The 19,034-nt window shown below is 27.6% G+C and overlaps 1 protein-coding gene across 7 annotated transcripts; it reads left to right on the plus strand.

The window, feature by feature from the left end:
* The first annotated feature begins 270 nt into the window (after window positions 1-270).
* Window positions 271-18,618, plus strand: LOC130675130 (reticulon-1-A-like). Of its 7 annotated transcripts, none has more exons than XM_057480628.1 (6): window positions 272-1,855; window positions 10,997-11,032; window positions 16,946-17,153; window positions 17,462-17,670; window positions 17,808-17,913; window positions 18,002-18,618. In XM_057480628.1, exons 1-6 carry the CDS (start codon window positions 565-567, stop codon window positions 18,054-18,056), a joined length of 1,905 nt encoding a protein of 634 aa, XP_057336611.1. In that variant the 5' UTR covers window positions 272-564; the 3' UTR covers window positions 18,057-18,618. The 7 variants fall into 7 exon arrangements, with proteins under 7 accessions (XP_057336620.1, XP_057336611.1, XP_057336665.1 ...); XM_057480682.1 differs by lacking the exon at window positions 272-1,855 and adding an exon at window positions 2,370-2,388; XM_057480647.1 differs by lacking the exon at window positions 272-1,855 and adding an exon at window positions 8,943-9,577.
* The last annotated feature ends 416 nt before the right edge of the window (window positions 18,619-19,034 follow it).

Raw genomic sequence — 19,034 nt, forward strand, 5'->3', positions numbered from 1 at the left:
CATTATTTATCGTTCCGTTAATTTTTAAACCTGTAAATCCATCAATTATGATGTTGATTTAATACATAACCTCATTGATTCAAAGGAATTGATGAAAAAAAAAAAAAAAAATTAAAATAATAATAAATTTGATGAAAAGAAAGCTTGGACGAGCGTCATCTAGAGGGAGACTTGGTGAGTTAGTCATCTAGGTGGATTTCATGCCATGAAAAAAAAGGTGTCGGTGGTTGGTGATGGTGGGGGATGGAGCTAGAGCTATTTCGCATGTGCACGAGTAGCTTTTGACAGCTGAGAGAACGGAGCAATCTACAGACTACACACAGACAGTGACCGTACATAAGCTAGATAGAGTTTTGTCTGGAGAACAGTACTGATCAAGTAGCAACCGGCTTTAGATCACTTTAGATCTTTAGGGCTGGATTACTCCGAACGTGTGATATTTTTTTAAGTATATAAATTTATTATTGACAATTGATTTCATTTTTTTACGTATTGCAGATGAAAATAGAGTGACAGTGAACTGTGTGTTTTAATTGAGTAAGTTGATAAATATTTAATAGTAAAATGGATATGGATAAGGAATCAGTACATGGGCTGGATAAAATGAAACGTGAGAACGATTCTACTGATGACTTTGAGCATCTCGAACATGTTGCGTCACCGGAGGATGCTAAGAGTAATAATTTATCGGGTCAGCTAATTGATGTAGCACGTGGACCAAAAGATTTGATGGAAGTAGCAACAAAACTGGAGAGAAATCTTCTGGACACTACGGTATCAGAGGTGGACGATAAAATTTTGCAGCCGGTTCCAGCTACTCCGCCACCTTCAGCGGATTTTGAAAAGTTTAGTAATATGTCATCAAGTGCGCAGCCGTTGGATCCTTTTGAGATACTGCAGCAGAAAAACCATCAGCAGCAGCAGCAACCTAGTCAGGTACCCCAGGTTGACGCTAAAACTGCAACAATGGCGTTCATGGAGACTGAGCGAAGTGGAAGTGGATTTTATAAAGATACACCAGAAATGTCACCGGAATTCGGCCGCCGTGAGTTTGATAATTATCAAGACAATGACGAGGACAGCAAGAAGGATTTGCTGAGCCGTGATTCACCGCTGATGGGTGGTAGTGATTCACCAGCAGCAAGTATTTCTCCGGACTTGTTGAAAGAAACGCCAGCGGGCGAAGTGCATCATGGCAATTATGACCTTGGAGAGACTGATGACCCGGTTGACAAACATAAACAACAAATACCATCTGATTTAAGTCCTCCTGATTCATTGTCGTCATCTTCATTCAACAATGACAGTTTGATTAACAATAAAAGTAGCAAAGACCAGGACTCAGTTAAAAAAGATGTCTTCCATGATGATGATGATGATATTATTAGTGACATAAAGTCATCTGTTCTTCCCCAGCCGGAGAAACCTCCAGTGATGGATTTCTTGAGTGACGAACCACAGTCTCATTACAATCAAAGTGTCAAAGATATGCCAAATAATACAGTTAATGATAATGATGATGATTACTTGATTGACAACGCACCAACCAAACCACTACCCCCATTGCCCAAGGAAGATCTCGATGATAAATTTGAAATGACCCGTGATTACATGTCTCCTGAAGTCGCCTCACATCAGCACCAGCTTCAGCAGAGTGGCAACGAAACTGGTGACTCTGAATTTGAGTCAGAACCGGAACCTTCACCAGCTAAAATTCCAATAAAATCAGCTACCAGCATTCCAGCAGCCGAACAGCCTCAAGAGCGTAAAATTCAGAGTAATTTGCCTGCTAAGAAGTATGTCGTCGAGCACGAAGAAATTGCGCCTCGTAAAATTTTCTCAGACATGGGACTCGGTAAGTTATTGCTAAATTTATTATTCATTTATTTTTTTATTTACATTTTATTTTTACAATCATTACGTCAGTCATTTTTCCAACAAAAAGAAATAAAAAATTACAAGCACCTGCAAGTGTTCCTAGAAGTAACTCGAGCCGCAATTTGGTGAGTCATCAGTCTCGCTCGACTACTGTTTGGCTGATGTCGATACCCTTTTGCATACTAAACCGGAAGTTCTCCGGAAGACCTTTACTTTGCCTACTCACTGTCATATATTACGTATATAGATGCATTATTTACTATAAAATATACATATACATTACATCTATATACTTATTTATTATTAATATATAGTGTATATATTAAAACTTTACACATCAGTACAGACTTTTTTACACAGTGTCAGTGTCATCCGCACAGCAACGTGTAGGAGTAATATCTATTAATATTCAACTAATATTAAACGACAAATTCTCTGACTCATATTAAAGTAACGCGGATTTAATTATTTATATATAAAAATATTTTTAAATAATACTCCGAATTATGGGTAAATATTTTAATTTAAAAGATTTATTGCTTTAAAAAAAATTATATATACACAGGAAAAAAACTTTTTTTGTAGCTAAAAACTTTTTTCTTTACTCAAGAAAAAATTTATATTATGAATCAAAAAAAAAATTTTTTTTAGGACTAGAAAAAATTTATTGTCGCAAGAAACTTTTTCTCGCTCCAAAAATTTTTTTCTTGCCCCAAGAAAATTTATGAGTGTGAATGTAGCAGACATCAGACAAATTTATAAATAAATAGAGTAAATAATTAAAAGAATAATATTTATATAAAATGCACTTATTAATTTTACAATTTTTTAAATGCGCATTTTTTCAAAATTTTATTTTGTCAATTATTTATAATTTTAAATTTCTCTGATATCTGCTACATTCACACTCATAGAAAATTTTTGTTTTCAATTTATAATAAAAAAAATTTCTTAGAGCAAATAAAAATTTTCTTGGGGTGAGTAAAATTTTTTTTCGCCCAGAAATCCTTATTTTCTGTGTATTTTTTTATGGATGCAAATATTTTTTAGATTTTATTAACGCATTAATTAGCATATGAGGTATAACTAACATAAAGTAGCGTTAAAAAGAACAGCCTAATAAGATTTACGTTAGTAGGCTGTACTCGTATTGTTGTTACGTGGTCCGTTCACTTCCGCTTAGATACACAAAAGAGTCTACTTGCACTCAACTCATACTTTTTTAACTTTATGTCCATTTAATATTCCATGTTAATTTTTTTATATCTATTTTATTTATCCTCCTTTTTACGCTGGACTACTATTATTATTTATAAATAACCTCTTGAGTTTTATTTAGCGTTTGAATCACCATCCAACCGAGTCAACAGTTATAATTTATCTTTTATTTAAACTTTTTATCGTCTCCTAATATCACGGTCTTGTAATTAAATATATGAAAGTTTTTTTAATGGATCTGCTGTTATTTCAGTTCATTCTTTTGTTAGTTTATTTAATTATTTGATAATTAGATTGTTCAAAATTTTGGACAATTACGGGGTGATGAAGAAAGTAATTGTGTTTCGTTTCATTTTATTTTTATGTCGTGTCTTTGGTTAACTAATTAGGTAATGGATTTTGTGTAGATATTAATAATTGGACTAAATTTTAGTTTAAAAATGATATTTTTAGGTAATTTTAAAAATATATAAGTTTACATGGGAGTCACGAGTTTGTGCACGAGAATAAATTGGATGACGCACATTAACACATGTGCATGCATGGGGGAGAGATGTATAGGTAGAATAATATATATAAAATACGACGTGGGTATTTGTTACTAACGTGCAGTAACGTGGGGTTTAAGTCATCATATGTTGGGTGTGTATGTATGTATATAAATATATGTATGCGTGTGTGTGTGTGTGTTGTTTCAAGTAAAGCGGGTAGTATTATATCGATCGGCAACGAGACACCCTTAAATACACCCCGCAACACCAACTTCGGTCTTTACTTCACTCTCACCCTGTCCTTGCTGCTTTTTTTACGTGTCTGCGAGGAAAGTAATCTAAAGTCTACATTCAGTATAAAATTGATATGAAAAAAAATTTATGTTAATTGAAGGATTTCTTTTTTTTATTTGGAAAAAAAAAATTTAATATTTCTTAGCAGACTGTAGTAGAATTTAAAAAATAAATTATGAAATGTATCCATTTGATTGGAGCTTGGAATCAAAGAAGGATAATTTTATATTTTATCAATAATTAATTTCTTTTTAATGCTTTAAGTGGAACGCTATTAGATAAATTATATCTGGAACTAAATATAATTGGGCTTAAAAAAATGTATGATTTGTAAAAAAATTTTTAGTTATCAGTGATTGTAAAATAATTTGTAATTGACAGAGAATTGGCTGGTAGTTACTCATAATTTATAAAGATTGAAATAATTTATAAAATAACAACAACCAATTGCCTTTTCGAATTGAGTTCTTTTATAAGAGGGTTTGTGATGACTTATAAAATTAAGTTGACTGCGTAGATTGTACCTTTGACGTAAATACGCGGTAACTATAATTATTTATAGCCTTTTTTTAATCATGACGCAATTTTTTTAATAACTGATCAAAGCCGAATATTTTTAATTTAAAATTCAGGCGACTCTTTAGATCAAAGACTTATTTAAATATTACTATAATTGAAAAAAAATCATTATGATTTTATACTATTTAAAACCAAAATACTATATTTTTAAATTTACTATAACAACTATTATTAATAATTGTATATATTTATTTATTTAGTTATGGTAAACAATAATGCAGTGATAAATTTAGTTAAAGATTATGAAATACTTATCTAAAATATTTTCATACCTTTGAAATTTAAAACTGTATAATTAATTTTCTATTATCGTATTAGTGTCTATTATTTAGTACATCAAACTCATTAATTTCATGCATTAATTAATCTACATATTGTAGCTATGACTCATTATCTCTTATAAACTTTGTCACTTAATTATAAATTTTGCTCCAAAAAAAGTTGAGATGTCCCGTTTTGATATTAAACTTCTCATCTAACAAGTTAATTAAAATTTTATTATACTGTCTCATATATTTACTCGTCGAACCAAAAACATTTCCATTAATTACTTGAACCAAATTAATTTTTTTTATACAATTAATATTTTTTTTCTCCAAAGTTCCTTGCGCCCTTCAATCACGTTTTCCAATTAAATTTTCTTTCTATTTATTTGAATTATTTTTGTAATCCTTGTACTTGTCAACGTCTACAAAAAATATTATTTAATTAGTTTGTAAATTTATAAAAAAAGTCATTCGGCATCCGAAATAGTAGTAGATTTCTTATTATTTTTTAATTTTAAAGTTTCAAGATAAAATTGAATTAAAAATTAATTTTTTTTAAACGAATTTCGAGCTCAAAAACCGCCAGAAAATAAAATGATTTGAAAATTTTAATTGCGGCCTTTCCCTAAATACTCAACCAATTTTCTAAATTTTTTAATTTGATCGTAATAATTGCCTGAAGAATATAAGTATATAAAATTTCATAATCTTTCGTAAAAAATTTCAAACATATGATAATGAAATTTTTACTGTAACACAAAAATGAATCATTTAACTTTGAACCTTTATTAAAATTCGAAAAATTATCCTAAAAAAAAAAATTTTCGATCGTAAAGCACTCTCTAATGCTTCGCATTATGAATCGTGCAAAAAGGAAAATATACCTTATTTTATCAGTTTTCGTTAAAAAGTTATTTAAGAAAAAAGCGGCGGAAGTAGCGTTTTTCGTTAATTTGAAAATTTCAAATTGCCACTATTTCTAAACTAATTTACTGATTTTGCTCATCTTTGAACTTAACCGAGCTAATCATTCATAGAATAAGTGTGCCAAGTTTCATTAAGATCCATTCAGAATAGTAGGCGCTATCGTCACAACAAGGCGCGTTATATTACATACATATACATACACATATGGTATTTTGAACCAATGGTATTTTTGGAACCTACTCGACTAATTATGATAAACTATGGCGAAATTCTTCAAGTTCCACCATGAGGTCAAATGCAATAGATAGATTTCTATGGAATCTACTAATAATACTATTCAACAAATAATTATAATCCAAAGAATTTCATAAGCGGATAAAAAAAATAGATTAAAAATTTTTATAGCATATAAATAACAAATCTGCAGTCAATTTAGTTCCCAGGAGTTTAATACCCATAAGTATGTTTCTCTTTAGAATAATTCCTTTCTTGAATGAGGTCACAGTCAGTGTATAAAAAATTTTTTTTTAAATATCGTCAGTATTAAATGCTAATTGAAACGAAACTTTCTCCTGATTTATCGAAAATAGCTAAAAATAATTTTTATAAATTGTCAAGGATTATAAATTTTATTTGAACTTACGGCCCACAGTTTCACTCCAGCGAGCTCAATATTTTCTTTATAGAAAAAGGCTAGATAAAAATAGATTTAAGTTGAGTAGTATAACGATTAAAAAACCATGTAGAATGACTTCACTAGATTTACAATCTATCAGATAAATATTTGCTGGACATATTCGAGAATTAGTCATTCATTTTATTTGTTATGTTATTACTCATTATTTCACTTATCTACGCACTTAAGCGGTTTTTGAGTTGATTTATGTATTTTTAAAGAACATAATTCCTTATCAACTTATCACTAATCATAATATTATATATACTTATACATATACATATATTTGTATACATAACATGATAATTTGATATTTATTAGTTTACAGAGTTATTATTCTCCAATCTTTTATTTATTAAATATTTCAAATTCAAAAATTTTACATACTTTTATATATATATTAAATTATTTAAAAGAAGAAAATTAATTTACCAGCAGGTCGGTTAAGCAAATCTTCAAATTACTCTCTACATATCAAGCGTCGATAAGAAAGAAATTCCATATAAATCTCGAGTGCGACCATTTTGAATAACGGGAAAATATTCATATTTTCTAAAACGACAAGCTTTCAAATCTGATTATAAAAATAAAAAGTCATTGATCTCAAAAAGAAAAAAAAACCATGAATTTTTCCTTTTCGTGACCTAAATATTTATTTTATTTCCCATGTTCATTAAAATTTTTCGTATAATCTTCAATTTTCTAACATAATTACCGCGCATAATTTCGACTATTTATATACAAGTAATTTGTTAACAAGATTTTTTATGAAAATCTTAAAATCTCGACAATTTAAATGGATCCAAGCCAGGGCTATTTTGTCATGCTCGAAAATTTTATTCCGTTGATGGGCTTGAAGCCAAATATTTTCATCAATTAACATATTTTTTTCTGACTATTAATTAAAGAAATATTTAAAATTAATCGGTTTTTATTACGATAGATTATGGGACCTGGGTGATGATAAAAATTTAAGAGACACTCATTTGTAGACTAATAAAAGGGGAGATAATGTAGCTAATGTAACATATATATATCTATATAAATATATACATCGATATTAATTATCGTCTATGGTTTAATGGCCTATATGAATTTGCGGCACGAAGAGGGTGAGTGTAAATACGCTTGCGTGGGCGCCGGAAAGTCTGCAAAGCGCAACACTCTTATATATATTTCATGCCGACTTGCAGACAAGTTACGTATTTATTATTATGTTATAGCTTTTTATTCGTTCAATTTTATTATTCTCTTTTTTTTAGCTCTTTTGTAGGTGGCCTATAGGTGCTTGTCATTATTAACGTCTATTACATAAGATAAATTCAGGACTTTTATCATGGCCGGCTTGAAATCACCTTGACAAGTGTGTTTTCAATCATCTGGAACGTATTTTATGTCAAAGATATATTATTTATTTTCTTTTTTTAGTAAATAAATACATATTTCAATTGGAATTAATATAAATATTCCACAGTTTTATTTATTATCTGCAACTTTTTCTTTTTTTTTTTCATATGGAAAAGTTTTTATCTTTTTACGAACAATTGACATTTATCAAAGGCCATTAAAGGGCAATCGCTATATATATTATTATTTTATAAAAAATTTTTTTAAACCCAAAAAGAAAAAAAATTCCTGAATGTAGCAGTCATCAGACAAATTTGAAATTATAAATAAATAGAGTAAATAATTTATAAAATAATATTTATAAAAAAATGCACTTATTAATTTCAAAATTTTTTAAATGTGCATTTTTTAAAAATTCTATTTTATTAATTATTTACTGCATTTATTAATAATTTTAAATTTGATGACTGCTACATTCACTCTCATGAGTGGAAATGTAGCAGACAGAAGACAATTTTTTAATTACATAGGGTAGGAGTATCATTTCTGGCCACTGCTCCATTTTTGGACATTTAATACTTTATTTTAAATAATGAAAACGTATTAGAAAAAAATTTCATTGCAATAGTGTGATAAAAATATCTTCAAACACATGTAAAAAAATTAATTATGTTGTTGAGTATTTTACAAATTATATTATTCAAATTTCTAAGTGGCCAAAACTGGCCCTAAAGTGGCCAAAAACGGTACTTCCACCCTATACATATAAAAATTCAATAATTAAAACAATAAAATTTAAAAAAATTCATGTACTGAATTTTGAATTTTCTAAATATGTATTTTTTTATTTTTGTTTTATGAAATTTTTAATTTATTATTTCAAAGTTTTAAAAATTGTCAGATGTCCGCTAATTTTACTGTCATTCCACACTCAAAAATTTCAATTAAATTTAACAAAAAAAAAAATTAATTAATAAACCAGAAAACTAAATCATCATTATATTAAAAAAAAAAAAAAACCTGTTCTAGTAAAAAAAAAAATGAAACTGATCTCAAGTGAAAGTCAAAAAAAACGAATGTAAAATAAAATAAATATAAAATTTAAATAATCGGCGCCACAAATAATAGTGTCTTTGTTTAAATATCATGAGCTATCTCTATTTGTCGCAACGAGTATAAGCGATCATTTACGATAGTAACCGAGGCCGGCCATGCGCGGACTATTCTCGAGCTCGCGACCGCGGATCGATAGCAGCTCGGCGTAAAGCACACAGAGTACGTCTTATAACATAACGTTCACGTTAGTTTTCAGTCTATGACATTATATCATACAGTACACAACTTGTCACTGTACCATATACACACTGTACCCATCCAGCAGTTCAGTGTTAACTTGCTACCACTGGCTACAACTGTCAGTCACTTTATTTAAATATATAATTTGTCATACATATATCTCCCATTCTTGCTCATCACAATATACTAAACTACTACGTAGTCTGTTATCGTGCGTCTAACGTACAAGCTCCACCTACTATTTCATTACGTTCTCCAAGTTAAGTAGTTGACAATTAACTCAGTCTATTGACAGCAGTCGTCAACCAGAGGTGTCCTACACTTTGGACCTGTACGATTTTATATTTTCCCTCTACTCCTTTAATGTGCAGTGGAACCAATAAAAGTGTTTATTTTTTTTAAAAACTACCGCTAATTATTGTGATTTTTAAATCGAATCAAGTGGAAATTTATTTTCGTGGAAAGTTTATTTGAAAAAAAAAAAAAAATAAAAATGGATTCAGATTCAATGGCCTGCCCTTTACCTAAAAAGGATAACGATGACGTCTGTAAAAAATCAAATAATTCTTCTGGGTGTCCTTGTGCTTGGAATGTTTTGAATCCTCGTAAGATTATTATTTTTATTATTTTATTTTTCATGACCACCATCACATTATATATCATCATCATCATCATTTAATTAATTCAATGTCACATCTATATTCGCGCAAATTGACACGTAATAGATAAAATTATAATTGCTAAGTAAATAATTACCAATTTATCATTTAGGAATTTACTTTTGTCTTTTATCAGTTTTTTTTTTTTTTTTTTTTTTTTCTAGACTAATTGCATAAATTATTGAATAGTGCGGTAGGTCATATATTAATAAGTGTAGTAATTAAACTTAAAGAATATTTAAGTTAAATAAAATATTCACGACTACTTTGATTCTATTTGTTCAATTTTTTTGAGCAACCGCGTCGATGAATAATTAAACATATATATACTATATCAAATAATACAAAGTCTAAGTATAATCTTTTCGTGTCGATAATTAATTTAACATCAAGTCATTGCGTAATTATACGTAATTATTATTTCAAGGATGATTTACATATACTTTAAGTGCTTTGTTATAAAAATATATAAATTTTTTATAAAAAAAAAGTCCTGCTTGCTAATTTTATCACTTGATAAATTTTTAAAATGGAGTAGATAAATTTTAAAATAAATTGCGGTGTACTGTGTGTTGAACAAAATATAATACTATTTTTAATGTCTGTAATTTATAAAAAAAAATTAATATCAAGTACATAGATAGTGTAGGGTTTCCGTCTTGGTTTATAAGTCGAGTTCTATAACCCCCGGTTTTACTCTCATGCGCGAGAGAGTATAGTTTTAGTGCATGTGTGTGTACTTACACTGGCATGCACTATCATGCATTACACTGAGATCGATAGGGCAATAAATAATAAATTTACAATCGTCGGTTATACTAAAAACCTCAATAGTAACCTTTCATTCTACATGGAGTAAATAAAATTTATGACACAAAATCTATAAATATAGAAATCTTTAGCTTCTTTATAGTCTAATTTGCTCTTACGTCAATGGGTTTTTCCCGTAAAAATGTAATTAGACATGGAAATTATCAACACAAATATAAATCGTTATTTTGTTGAGGACATTACAAAGTATTTAAGGATTATATTGTATTGTACTCTGACTCATAATGACAGCTCACTGCTAAATGCATTTAAAATTAAATTCTAATGAGGTACTTAAGACATTAGTGAGGGTAATGTCAATTTTAAATTTAACGTGCACATATTAACAAACCATTAAAATTTAAATTACATAAAAAATAATCGATTTCTCATCTACTTTCTCTGTCAAAAGAAAAAATAATTAATATAAAATATTTTATTAAAACCAGTTATTCTACTTTTATCGTCTATAATATTTTCTATTTAATAACAATTTATGTATATATTTATTATTGGTGATGGACTTTAAATTAACAATAAATACTTTATTTTCAGATGCTTGGTTTAATCCTGAAAGACTGAATCCAAAGGGTAAGAATTTTATTTATAATATTTTATTTTTATTATTACACTGAAAAAAAATTAACTTTTGTAAAAATAATATTTTCTTAAGAAGTAAATCAAGAAAAATTATTAATTCCATATTTAAATTAAAGAATAATTTTCTTGACAGAGAAAATTGAAATTTATTTACTGTACTCAAAAAAAAAAAAAAAAAAAAATTCAGGATATTTTGAGCTGAGCTGAGATTTCTCCAATTAATAAAATAATTTTTACTGAAATCTTAAAATCCTTCCACTAAAAATTTCCTAGATCCAAAATTCCCATATCATAATTTCTTGTAAGAAGAAAATAAAATATTTCTAAAAGTTATTTTCCTCTCAGTGTAATACTGTAACTTATTTATTATACATAATATTATTAACAATTGCAAGACTTTGAGCAATTAGAGTCTCAATGCTTACAGAATGACTCTTCCTTTTCTTATCTAGACTTTCTCTAGTACAATTGATTAAGCTTTTAAAGTTACGGTTCTTAACTTATTCGGTCTTTTTGTTAACGTAACAACCAAACTAAACTTAAAATTTTTTCTATACCTGTTTTAGTTCTATACCTGCCATAAATCTTTAAATCTTTGAACACATGCTGTCTTTAGACCTGAAACTTTGCACAGTAGAGTAAAAAAAATTTTGAAAACTTATTTTGCTATTGGTCAGATAATTTTTTTAAACTGACAGATTTTCTTAAACGAAAGATCCAAGTTGAGTCAGAACCATTAGAAAAATAGTTTCTCATCCTGTCAAAAAATGTCCACGTCATGTTGTAGCGAGGTTGCACAGAAAAAAAGAATTTATTGGCACAAGAAATATTTTGCATTATGAATTGAAGAAAAAAATTTTTTTAGGACCAGAAAAAATTTATTGATGCAAGAAATTTTTTTGTGCTCCAATAAATTTTTTCTTGCCCAAGAAAATTTTTGTTTTCAATTTAAAATACAAAAAATTTCTTGGGGTAAGTAAAAATTTTTTTCTTTGAGTAATAAAACAGCTGCAAAATATGGAAATGGATTTTTCACTAGCAATCGTTTAAAATTTTGAAGGTTTTTTTCAGACAGACATGATATAGTCCATACAGTCTAGGCAATATCTCTAGTATAGGAGTATAGATAGAGATAGAGATAGATGTAGATGTAGTAGAGGTTGAAGTTTAGGTAGAGGTTTAGGTATAGGTAGAGACAGAGTATAATCTAGCTGTGGGTTAACTAAATATAAACGGCTCGACCAGATTTTTGGCTGGTGTGCTGCCAACATTTTCATTTGCTCGGGAACCTCTTTAGAATCACACGTTCCTTCAGTCTGTTACCATCCCTGCTCTTGTCGGTTAGTTGCACTTGGTAAAAAGTAAGCTGAGGAGGCAGGGGTTTATCCATCATTCACCATAGACTGTGTCCTCTTCTACTTAAACTACCCACTCGTCCGTTAAAAACTCGGGGGTGTCATATATTTACCACAATATAGTTATATTTAGTACAACTACTCCTCGTGTCTTTGTTCGCTGCGTCATTTTTGTTTAAAGTTTTTTATTTTATTTTTCACTCGGACTTGTGCCAGTGGTTTTTTTTTTTTATTTATTATTTAAAATATTTTTCTTTGTGAATTATATTTTTACTGTGATTTGATACCTTTATTTAACGATGAATATATTGGAGCAGTTAATTGAGCTAAAGGATATGAAGTTTAATAGAGAACAGTGTAAGTAATTTATTTTATAAGCAAATTGTTTTTTAAATATGTTATGATTTGTTTAAATGTTATATATGTTTAATGACAAGACAAAGTAATCCACGATTATAGTTATTTGATTTTTGATCTCTATCCAAACGTGGAAAATTTACGTGTCCAACTCAAAACGAGTTCTGGCGTTGATTTTAAGTGGGTCAATTCAAACTACACTGTCTCAGAAATAAAAATAATCTTTACTTTATTATAATTCACTGCTTTAGCTTAAAAACCATTATTTCGTAATTTTAGTTCTTTTAAAAATCTACAATCCATTAAGCCAAACCTTAATTAAATTGTTTTACCTAAAAAGTTGTCAATTATTTTTAGCAACGATTACATAACGCGATTCTTGAACTTCAATTTAAAGTTTAAAAATTATTACAATTAAATCCATGTTTGCTTTAATTAAAATATATATCTACTTTATATATAATATACCAGTACTTTATTTTTAAGTGCTTGTATCTGTAGACAATGACGTCCGATAAAAACGTTTTTTTTTAATTTTTAAATCTTATTATGATATAAATTTTAATAAAAAATAATCTTATCATTTAATTCCAATCACTGCAATGACTGTGATATTTTTTATAAATAAATTAACAAAAAAATTTAAGAACAAAAATTAATCAATTATTAGAACTGATCAATATTATAAACTTTTCTAAATTATTGCTGTCTCATTTACCATAGAAGTAAAAATGAAACTGAAAGTAAATCATTTTTTTTTCTTCTATTTTATTTTGTAATAAAAAAATTTTTATTTACAAAAATTACTCAACTCCAAATGATTCTGGATATACATTTTTTTGATTACTCACTTAAGGGAGGTAGGGGCGAAACGGAGTATTAAGGAAATACTAAACTTTTGGGGACTCAATTTCATAAAATCTTTTTTTTTAATGATATTCAAAGTGAATAGAAAAAATTTTCATACGTAAGCAAAATGGGGTACCCTCTAAAATAAGTGAAAAAAAAATATTTCTGGAAATTAAATAGGGTAGAGGTACCATTTGTGGCCACTGCTCCATTTTTGGACATTACTTTATTTTAATTAACAAAAAAATGTAAAATAAAATTAATATTTCAATAGTGGGGTAAAAGTATCTTTTTACATATTTAAAAAATCAATTATGTCATTACGTCTTTTACAAACTATTTTATTTTAATTTTTTCAAGTGTACAAAACTGGCCTTGACGTGGCCAAAAACGGTACCTCTGTCCTAAATTTGAGTGAATTAAATTTTCTTATAAGGAATTTACATAAATAAAAATTACATTTCAAATAATTATTGGATGCAAAGAAAGAAAAAAAAATTTTTAATAGTTTTTTTCATAAAACAAAAGTCAGTAACATTTTTCGAATAAAACTTTATATTTTTGAAAAAAAATTCAAAATAATACTCAATCATATTTACAAAAGTAATTTTGGAGTTTAAAAAACAAATTCTTTTTATATAATTTTGAGGGTACCCTATTGTGTCCCTATCCCGTTTTGCCCCTTCCTCCCTTACTTCATTTTATTTTTTTTATATTCCAGTCTTACTAAAAATAAAAATTATCTCCACGTGGGTCCTAATAAATATAAACGAACAATTTTTAAAGAAATGTGATATATTGATAACTAAGTAAAAGTTTTATCTCAAACCACGTGCGCAGTTCAAATTTAAAATTATAGATCGGTATTATTTATAATGTTACTTAGTAACATTTAAATAAAAATAAAGTCTTTCACTTTGCTCGTCTGAAAGTGAATCAATAATCGTTGGTAGTTTCACGCATGCCTTTCAGATTTATTTAATATACAAATCAAATAATATATAAATACCCCGTTATAAATAAATATAAAAAAAATTTCAATAATAATAACAACAATAATTTATAAAACAACATCGCTAATGTTATTACAAACCCGAACAGTAGAAGATAAAACAGAGATAAGATAATTAAAAAAAAAGTAATAATCATAAAAAAAAATCAGTCAAATCTTTTGGTGTAATTGCGCCGGTAAAATTTACTGTTATTACATATGTGATATCAACACACGTCTCATACGTAGAATAATGTTGGAGTCACGTGACAGAAGTAATGCCAACTTTCTGTTTTCCTCTGGTTTAAAACCTACAGTACATTTTTTAAATAAAAATATTTTTCTAAACAATATCTGGAACTAAATCATTTATTGTTTATAATTTATATATATTTATTATAATATATATCTTAATAATATCGGAGTAAAAAAAAAAAGATTTCAATGACAACAAGTAGTGACATCTTTACCGGTTTAATAGCTTATTTTAAATTTAATACTCCATTGTCTCTCTTGCACACAAAATATTTTCTATTTCCTCTCACTTTCCTCAGACAACTGGTTCCAAAGATTATTTTTTAAACATTTTTATTTCTCATTCGCTTTTGTAAAAGCCCACTCGTCTGCCATATTTTTTTTTATCCCCCTCCATTATTACCCTCAACTTCTCTCTTAACTTTATCCTCATTCTTCTTTTACGTGTTCACTTGTACACACATGAACTTCAGTATATATATGTATACATAAATATACACACATACATATATAAATTTATACATACATATATACTTACATGCATACATATACATTTAAAACACACAAGATACATTCTCATTCTTTATAAGCTCCGTTGGAAGTTCAGTTGCGCGTTCGGCGTCGCTCTTACTGTACTTGTTTTTTTTTTTTACGTGGTACTTTTATCGTGGATTAGTTGACCGCTGAAAAACAACCGTGAGGTTCTCAAGCAGTTATAAATTTTATCCTACTTAATTTAAACTAAACAAATTATTTAAAAAAAAAACGAAACTACTCCAATTTAAAAATGGTTCGAAAAGACAGACCGCGAAGAAGTGAAGAAGAAGAAATTCCAGTAGATTCTGGTGAGTGGGCGAATACTTTTATTTCATTTATTATTTATCAATTTTTACGGCTACATTTCGGAGCACGGACTTTATCTCAACATATGGTCGCTCAGAATCCACGTGGTAGATTTTGGTCCTTTAAATAGAAAAAAAAAGTATTTTAAAATAAAACTTAATTTTTTCTATAATCTTATAATTTAAATAAATTATTTATAATTTTTTTTAAACATTTTTTATGTTAAAATAAATAATTTATTATTTAAAAAAAAAATGGTCTTGTTAAAAATCGTCTGTATGTACCCAAGTAACAGATGTGCAAATAATAATTATTATTATAATAATATTTGTAAATATAATAATTTAAAAAGTTTATTTTAAAAATATTATTTTGCCGGATAAAATTCAAATAAATATTTAATTAATTAATTATCTTAATCTATTATTTTAATTTTTAAAAAACTCCCCAAGGTTAATTTTAATGTCCTTTTCTCTTGAGTATTATAAAAAGATGCACTTCAAGTGTATGACCCTGATTTTTACCATTGACTTCTTCACCACTCTCACCTATACCTTATTTAGATAAAACATTTCATTCCGCTACTCGGATTTTATATTTTATTCTAGTCAACACATCAATAAACTTTTGGAATTTTAAATTAGTCAGTAGTCTACATTACAATTATTCAACTTATCTATGGAAATAATAATAAGTAATAAGTAGTAAGTAACAAATAATAGGTCTATCAGCTGAACTAGAACGAATTGTTGTCGGTAATTTAATTGAAAATGTAAATCGATATCTATGACGAGATTTTAGATGAGGATACGGCGTCGCAAGTTGCGTGATCGTTAAATTAAATAGGGAATGAAAGACATGGATGGAAGAACAACAGTACTCTTATTATAAAAAGCCCCTTTTGATACACAGAAAAAAAGTATTTCTTGGCACAAAAAATTTTTACTCGCTCCAAGATAATTTTTTGCATTATAAATTGAAAACAAAAATTTTTTGAGACGAGAAAAAAATTCTTGCGCTAATAAATTTTTTTTAGTCCTAAAAAAAAATTTTTCTTCAATTTGTGGTGCAAAATATTTCTTACGTCAAGAAATCCTCTTTTCTATGTATATAAAAATATAAAAAATAAAGACATATATATGTCCACTAAATAAATACATATATTTAGTCTTAGTCTGAGCTGTGAAGCTTAACTGTGCGAAGAAGTTTAATTAATGAATAATTAAAACTAATATATTTGTTTTTTGTTTACAGTGGCTGCACTGATTTATTGGCGCCAGCCAGAAAAAACAGGAATTGTTTTCGGTGTCATAATGAGCATCCTCCTGTCATTGACCTATTTTAGTTTGATCAGCGTATTCTCATATTCGGCATTATTAACACTAATGGGTACAATGGGATTCCGTATTTACAAAACCATTTTACAAGCTGTACAAAAAACATCTGATGGCCATCCATTCAAGTAAGTTTAAAAACCAAACTATTAACTATATTTACACTATTATTTTGTTTCATCATTTATTAGAAAACTAAGGGTGTGTAAATAATTTTTAATTAATTGAATTTTTATATTCTTTGTATTTAAAAATTCAAACTTATACACATACTTGAATTATTTAAAAACTTCCCGCTATGAAAATTGCAAATTTTTTTATTTGTTTTGAAAATTATTTTCTGTTACAAAAAAAATTTTAAGTAACACAAAAATAATTTACACAAATTTTTTACTACAAAAAATGATTAATAATTTTTTTTATTTATCTATTGCAGGGATATTCTTGATGTTGATCTTACATTGCCATCAGAAAAAGTTCATGAAGTTGCTGACATTGCTGTGGCTCACGCCAATGCTGCTGTTTCTGAATTGCGCAGACTTTTCCTCATTGAAGATTTCATTGACTCAATTAAATTCAGTGTTGGTTTGTGGTGTTTGACATACCTTGGCGCGTGGTTTAATGGATTGACACTCATCATCATTGGTACGTTTTTTTTTTATAAATTTTTTACTTATATGCAAATAATTTTATAAAAGAAATCACTCAATTATAAAATTGTCTGCGCATGTAAATGCATTCGATAAATAAATAAATAATTAATTTAAAATTTAAATTATTAGGAGTGATTGCACTTTTCACCCTTCCGAAAATATACGAAACGAACAAAGCTCAAATCGACCAGAATCTCGCTTTAGTACAAGGAAAAATTAATGAATTAACTGCCAAGTAAGTTTACAAATAATTACATATTTAAAATTAACAAATAAATAAGTAATCAAACAATTAATTAATAATTAAATTAATTTTTAAACAGAATAAAGGCAGCCATTCCTCTCGGCAAAAAGGCAGAGCCTACGAAGGAGGAGTAAGTCCACTAGTTTTGCCAATAAAGAATCGAAGATCAAGATCACAAAACATCAATTAACCAAATTCACGTAATGAACTTGAAGTTCACCTCAAAAAAATATCAATACGTGCATCGAGATTCAAATTTCTCGGAGAGCGACAGTCACACGATCCGTCATTTTAAAATAATTATATAACAACTCATATATTTATATATATTAATAAGAATTGCGTTAAAAAAACGCATCTACAGCTCTCATAAATAAAAAGAAAAAAAATAACAAAACAAGTAATTATAGTTAATAATAATAATTAAATTTATTGATTGATTGATTGATTGTTCGTTATTATTGCGGCAGTAACATCCATTGATGTAAGAGTGCAATGATAATTTATTTATTATTATTATTATTATTATCATTTTTTTTTTTCAAAAAATTTATAAATATTTTTTCTCCAATCCATTTTTGTTCCCTTTCCATTTGTTTTCACTCCTCGTCGATATTTTATTTACTTTGCAATGTAATTCTTATACATTAATTATTAATTAATGATGAAAAAAAAACAATCATGGGTACATATTAACTCATTCAGCTCGCAGAATTGTCCGCATCATACGCATGTAATTATTTAAACATTTATTATTTTTATTATCATTTTTTTTTTTTAAATTAATAAGCAGAAGTGGTAACTGCTAATTATTGTTGTTGTGAATGTGCATACATTGTGGTACACTTTTAATAAAATAATTAAAATCATCGTATGATGAAGAAAGTTTATAAAAGATATATTATACGAAGCTTTAGAAAATGATAAATTAAATAAATTGATAAATAAAATAATTAAATTTTCACCAATTATTAAAGAATATTATTAATAAATCTTTGATTAATTGGTTCTATGCGCTTTGATATTAAAATTGTTCATTTTTTATCGTTAGAATATAAGATATAAGCGAACAGCGATCCTTTGTGTTTTTTGTTGGCGATCGATTTAATTTA

This window comes from Microplitis mediator, chromosome 1 (genome assembly GCF_029852145.1).
Source record: "Microplitis mediator isolate UGA2020A chromosome 1, iyMicMedi2.1, whole genome shotgun sequence".
NCBI lineage: Eukaryota > Metazoa > Arthropoda > Insecta > Hymenoptera > Braconidae > Microplitis > Microplitis mediator.

Excerpts from the sequence above, each read along its gene's own strand:
- LOC130675130 (XM_057480628.1), top strand. The coding sequence starts at position 565 with ATGGATATGGATAAGGAATCAGTACATGGGCTGGATAAAATGAAACGT. Across the intron at positions 17,154-17,461 it reads TCTGATGGCCATCCATTCAA|GGATATTCTTGATGTTGATC; the intron begins GTAAGTTTAAAA and ends TATCTATTGCAG. Across the intron at positions 17,914-18,001 it reads ATTAATGAATTAACTGCCAA|AATAAAGGCAGCCATTCCTC; the intron begins GTAAGTTTACAA and ends ATTTTTAAACAG.